The sequence below is a fragment of the Nicotiana tabacum genome, chromosome 4 (assembly GCF_000715075.1).
Source record: "Nicotiana tabacum cultivar K326 chromosome 4, ASM71507v2, whole genome shotgun sequence".
Classification (NCBI taxonomy): domain Eukaryota; kingdom Viridiplantae; phylum Streptophyta; class Magnoliopsida; order Solanales; family Solanaceae; genus Nicotiana; species Nicotiana tabacum.
The window spans coordinates 75,904,201-75,911,021 of NC_134083.1; the positions used below are offsets into that span (position 1 = coordinate 75,904,201).

General features: G+C 40.0%; 1 protein-coding gene across 1 annotated transcript; it reads right to left on the reverse strand.

The window, feature by feature from the left end:
* Positions 1-216: 216 nt before the first annotated feature.
* Positions 217-1,106, reverse strand: LOC107824737 (14 kDa proline-rich protein DC2.15-like). The gene has a single exon (XM_016651547.2). The coding sequence runs from the start codon at positions 968-970 to the stop codon at positions 530-532; it is 441 nt and encodes a 146-aa protein (XP_016507033.1). The 5' UTR covers positions 971-1,106; the 3' UTR covers positions 217-529.
* Between the last annotated feature and the right edge of the window lie 5,715 nt (positions 1,107-6,821).

A 6,821-nucleotide genomic window follows, 5' to 3' on the forward strand; every position in this document is an offset into this window, starting at 1 on the left:
ACGGATTCCAAAGAATTTTGAAAGACGTACCTTTACTGATTGGTTGTTATTTTTTTTAATTTAATAATTGAATTTATTTTGTGAAAATTAGAGAGAAAAGCCTGAAAAATTAGAAAAGTAGATAAATATATTTAGAGATCAATAGGACATGCCACCTCACTCCTCTAGGGCCTGCTTTATATTAATATATAGATTTCTGAGGGGCAACAACGATAGGAAATAAACATTCAATTCAGTGATTTAATAAATTTGTAACATGTGAAGGAAGCAGGTCTACATACTTGGACCATTGACCACATAACAGGACAGAACTACTACTATGTAATAACTCATGAAGTGATGAACCAGCATATGCAAAGCTCACTTATTCTAACATTTTTTCGTGAACAATATCAAAAATATAAAAAGAAATTAATTGATGCCTGAGCTAGCCATTGGCAAGCATGTTCGACAGCAAAGTACTTGAGGGCATTAATTTGATAAAAGTAGATATACCCTGCACTTAATTAGCAGGAAGAAGAAGTAGATATTAACAAGTGAAGCCAGTAGGAGGATTCCTTCCGCAGTTGTTGAGAACGAGGCTAAGGGAGAGTGGCACGTTCAGATTTATTCCCAGCACATTTGCCCTTATGGCTGTGCACAAGCAAACTGCCGCCTCTAAATCCGCCAGCCCCGCGATCAAGCTGCAGCACGGCAAAGTTGGAGGACTCCCAATTACCGCGCCCACTAATCCACCGACTAAATTAGCACATACGCCCAACTTCAGAGCATCTCTCGGCCACCTGCCTTGCCCATTGCCACTTCCCCCTCCATTTCCAGCTCCACCGCCATTGCCAGCACCACTGCCGTTTCTAGAACCTCCACCACCAGTGTTATGGCAAGTGTCACAATGGTTTCCAGAAACAAAAGCAAAGAAGAGGAGATTCAGTGACAGGAAAAGGGTAACTGATGCCTGAGTTTTGAAAGCCATGTCAACAAGGTTAAAGTTGAAATATTTATTGCCTACTAATGAGAAAAGGATTTTAATTCTGAAAAGGATGTTGAATTGTAGTAGTAAGGGTGTCTATTTATATTTGTAACAAGGCTGACTGCTGCACATAAACAATTATAAACGTACCAACTAATTGAAGCTACTATTAGCATGTATATGTTGGACTGCAAAGATAGTCTTAATCAACATGTGTGAAAATTGTCAGATTTAATTCAAGTGTACATGATTTTTCCCAAAATGTCTCGCAACATAAGAATATTTCTAATGTAATTTTTTTTTCCAGTTATCAATGTGAAATTTTGTACGCAAATCTAATAGTCATCCCTCGAATAAGTTCCACATGACTCTTACTAAGCCTCTCATATTAAGTTCAACATTGTGTGCCACCCACGTCATCCGACTATTCATGGCCTCCGAAAGCAGTAAACTGAGCCCCACCATCTCTGCTATAGACTCTAATACCAGATACTTTTAACAAAATGTGATATATATTGCTCCTTTTGGCCCAACCTTGTACGGTTTTTTATCAATACGGCTCACACAATTTAGAGTATTTCGACACTACAACAACAACAATAACCCAGTATAATTTCACTAGTGGGGTCTGTGGAGGGTAGTGTGTACGCAGACCTTACCCCTACCCTGGGGTAGAGAGGCTGTTTCCGATAGACCCTTGGCTCCCTCCCTCCAAGAACTCCCCACGTTGCCCTTTGGGTGACTCGAACTCACAACCTGTTGGTTGAAAGTGGAGGGTGCTCACCACTAGAGCAACTCACTCTTGTCAGTATTTCGACACTACTTTATGTAATTTTCTTTTCATTTAACTATCAATTTGGGACTTTGTTCGCACACTCAACCACAATAACTTTAATTATTGAAAAAGAAGTGTCTCCTTGAATGGTAATGCATGTGTGAAAAATGTTTACAGCTTAATTAATTGCTTACAGTTGTGCTTTTAGCCTCTACTACTATTAGAAATTGCCGTGATCCAAGGCCGTGTCTCTATAGAAAAATATTTTCTATAGAAACTTCCCACGCCTTGAGCAATTATCGTACATAATTCTCAATTCTCATAACTTGGTTGTTAATATATTTCCCCTTATACGTGTTAATCTGAGCACTCCAAATTTGAACTCTTTGATGAACATAACTCCATTTCAAGACAAACTTAATCGAATTATTGGAACAATGACTGCTTGATCTTGCTTTATTATCATCAAGTCGTGCATCTTTTTCATTTGAATGAAATGGAAAGACATGCAAAATGGAAAAAACAAGCTCATATTGTTTGTCACACTTTTTCAATGGATACTTGTTTCGTGACGATTTTAATCAATAGTTGTTGAGCATGAAAAATTGGTGAAACAAAATTAGGTTCCCCATTTGAATTATAGTCTCTACCAATTATGCACTAGGAAGTAAGAATCACTTTTTATAAAGGATTAAGTAAATTTTTTTGTCCAGATAAGGGTAATCTACAGATACAGGACAAGATAGAAGCAAAGAAATAATGAAGTTTAGAGCCTCCGAATAACAGGATAGGATTTTTGCGTGAATCTAATTGAGGTAATTAAGTATTCCTGCAGGTTCATGTGAAGTATTAGTTTAGTAGTCATATCCAAATGAAAGATATCGACACCATTATTGTCTAACCTAATTTTTCTCTCGCTTGAGTCTAGAAGTTTGATGATTATATATATATAAAGTCAGAAGATGTGCAAGTGGTTCATATTATGTTTAGTGAACGCCGTGATGTAGTAGTATATATTAAGCGGCTAAGACTAATCAGATAATATTAGATAAATGTTCCAACTAAATAATTATTACGAATTCTATGGATATGAAATTCTCTGGAAGACTATATGCTAGACATATATTTTACATTAATTGATTTAGTGTTTAGCGTAAACACTAAATAACTTACGAATAGTGGATCTCAAACGTCTTTTACCAATTAATCTTTGTTTACCCTTAAAATGAGTAACAATTGAATTTATACGCGATTAAATGACATGTCATTTAACTTAACTCAATGAACTATGAATAATAAATAACCGCATTAAAAGAGATCATAGCGATCAACCCAAATGTAATGGATAAGCAAGTCTAGCTTTGCAATGGACGTTTGGGAATTGGTTCTGATTTAGCCCTCGAAACGAGCTCGGTTACAACTTAATAAACAAGCAGTTGAAGAACACTTTGAACAATAGCTAAAGGACAAAATTTAACTTTATTGTTTTGATATGCATGCCAACAATGATTTTAAAATAAAAAAGTTCTCCCCTTTATATAGTACGAGAGTTTCAATCCTAGTACAAGTCTAAATAAGGTAAAAATTCTTCTCCTTCAAGTAAACATTGATATGCAATTGATGTTGGGCGAGATTTGTGTCGTAACATCCGGCTGATGGCAATTATTATGGCATGCCTAATTGTCTTTTCTCCTAGTCTCGGCCCTTCACTCTTCTCACACTCGATGCTTGGCCGTGTTCGGTCTCGGGTGCACCATTTGTCCTTCCCGGACTCTGAGACGTGGAACCACACGGCTTTACTTGAGGTCATGTCAGATAGTGCTTCCCTCTCGTTTCTTTTTTGGGAAATCGGGGTAACTCAAGAACAATGAGTCCATTCCTTGAATTTGTGTAAGGTCACTTGCAACTTATCCAAGTATCTCTTCATCCGGTCGTCCTCTTTTACTTCAAATGTCTCGTTGACTTGGTTAATAACGAGGAGGGAGTCACACTTGGCCTCGATCACCTCAACCCCCAGACTCTTAGCCAGTTATAGACCAGCATTCATAGCCTCATATTCAGCTTCATTGTTAGTCAATTATACAGCTCTAAAAGACTGCCTCAATATCTCGTGCTAGGTGGTCACGTCGATCATTCAGTCAATTTTAGGTAAAGGAAATGAATCCTTTGGACATGCCTTATTTAGGTCCTTATAATCTACAAACATTCCAAGTTTGTTTCCTTTTTTAGGCCAACCACTATGTTAGCTAGCCAATCCAGATATTTAACTTCCCGAATAGAACCTATTTTCAGAAGTTTAGATACCTTGTCTTTGATGAATGCGTGTTTGATCTTGGACTGCGGCCTCCTCTTCTGTTTGATCGGGTGGAATTTTAGATCCAAGCTCAATTTGTGAGTTGTCACCTCCGGTGGGATCCATGTCATATCTAAGTGGGACTAGGCAAAACAATCGGTATTAGCTTTAAGTAAATCAATAAGTTTTTTCTTGAGCTAGGAGTTAACCTGTGCCTAGATATACCTTTCTATCTAGTTGGTACTTGATCAGTATGACCTGCTCCAATTCCTCGATTGTCTATTTGGTGGCATCTGTATCATTGGGTGCTATCAATAATCTCAGGACACCGTATTCATCCTCCTCGTTTATTGTGTGCTCCTCCTGTTTCTCCCGCCCGGTCAAGGTCGTTACCGCCGATTTCTATTTGATTTCTTTCTCCTCGACCAGTCCCCTACTTTTTGATTTTGTGACCACGGGCACCGGGGTCACTTCCTCGACGGCAAATATCTCCTTTACGGCCGGCTGTTCCTCGTAGACCATTTTGATTCCACACGGAGTGGGGAACTTCAATGAGTCTAGGGCACCGCTCTCATGCTGTGAACCCATGGCCTCACATACAAGGCGTTGTATCTCATATCACCCTCGATCATGTAGAATTTCGTTTCCTGGTGGTCCCAACAGTTCTTAATGTTAGGGTTATTTCACCCTTCATCGTTTCGCATGCCATGTTAAACCTGTTCAATACCCGTACTGCCGGTATGATTTGGTCCAATAATCCCAATTGCTCTACGAACCTCCAACAGATGATGTTGGCTGAGCTACCTGCATCAATTAATACATGTTTAACTCGAGATTTATTGATAAGTACGGATATTACCAGTTCATCGTTGTGATGCTGGATGATGCCCTATGCATCCTCGTCTTTGAACGAGATGGACCCCTTCGGGATATAATCCCCGATGCGTTTTTCCCTTGTGGTAGAAACTTTGGTGCATTTTATCATTGACCCTTGTGGGACATCCACTCCGCCAATGATCATGTTGATCACGTGTTGAGGCTCTTCATGCTCAATTTGTTTGTTCATGTCCCTGTTTGTGAAATGATTTTTGGCCCGCTCACTTAAAAATTCCCGAAGATGCCCGTTGTTGAATAGTCGAGCCACTTCCTCCCTTAGCTGTCGACAATCTTCGGTCGTGTGACCATGAGTACCATGGTATTTACACACCAAGATGTGATCCCTTTGTGTGGGATAGAATTGAAGTGGCTTAGGCTATTTTGTCTCCTTGATGCGACCAATGGCCGACACTATACCTGCATCATCCACGTTGAAGTTATATTCTAATAGTCTTGGGGCTTCCCAGCCCCCAAGTGATCTGTCGAAACTGTTTTTATTCATCAGACCCATGTTGTTACGTCTTTGATCGCCTCCCCTGTCGTTCCTGGTTGAGTGGCGACTAGGTCCATTTCCCCTTCTGTCCGAGTTGTATGGTGATACCGATCTCAGACCAGGCCTTGGCTCCTGGTCCATAATTCTTTTAGATCTGTCGTTCGCTCTGTTGGGGTAAAATTACCCTAAGGGCCCCCTAGTTGGTCATCCTCGACTTTGATCTTCGACTGATACATGTTATGGACATCGGCCCAAGTAACCGCTGGGTATTCCAAATATTTCTTCAATTGTTGAGAAGTAATGGAACTTCAGGGGTTGAGCCCTTGAGTGAATTCCTGAACGGCGTAATCATCTGCGGTCGGGGGCAGATCCATTCGCTCCATCTGGAACCTCCACACAAATTCCCTATGCATCTCTTTTTCTCTCTGTCTGACTTTGAAGAGGCCAGATTTCCTTTTCTCGACCTTGATGTCTTCATCATGGGATTTAACAAAGGCATCTGCAAGCATAGCAAATAAATCAATAGACTTTGGAGGTAAATTATGGTACCGTATCATAGCTCCTTTGGACAAGATTTCCCCAAATTTCTTCAATAACACCAACTCGATCTCATCGTCTTCTAAGTCATTGCATTTTATTGCGTATGTATAGGAGGTTATATGCTCGTTTGGATATGTGGTCCCGCTATATTTGAATATCGGGCATTCGAAATCTCTTCAGAATTTGCTTCGGTGTCGCACTCAGGGGGAAAGGTTTCTAAATGAATTTTTTGGAATCCGACCATTTTAATATTGGAGACACTCCCGGGATCTGATAAACCCTCGAATTGTATGTTTCCACCTTCCTGTCATTTACCTATATCTTTTTCCACCAGACTTCACCCGTTTTGTTAGCACTTCGAACATTTTCATCACCTCGAAAGTTTCTCTGGTCCCTAACTCACCCGGTTCCACGATAATTTATTCATCTGTTTGAGCGTTTTTTCTAACCTGCACAGAATTGGTCATGTTCTGGGCATGATTTGGGGTCTATAGCTGTGCTATTGCCGCTTGTTGAGCTTGTAATATTTCAAAAATTAATCATAAGCTAACTCCATCACCTTCCCCTTCGGGTTCTTCTCGAGCCGATGGTCGGGGTGCCCTATGAATAGTATTTTCGTGATCAGTTGGCAGGTTGACGCGTATAGCAACTTGTGAGTTAGCGTCGACCGGGTCAGCGATTGGGACACCATTAGGATCAGCAGGGGGAATGTTATTGTTTGGTACCACGTTATTATTTTCTCCGCGGTAGCCTAACTCGATGTCAATGTTCAAGTGAGTAGACTTAGAATTTGATATTTTTTATATTAACCTAAAATTAAACTTCAAAGAGCAAATGTAAAATAGGGTGTGTTATGGAGTTTCGTACTAAATGAGCA

Bases quoted from the DNA above. Each gene is read 5' to 3' on its own strand.
- LOC107824737 (XM_016651547.2), bottom strand. From the start codon at position 970: ATGGCTTTCAAAACTCAGGCATCAGTTACCCTTTTCCTGTCACTGAAT.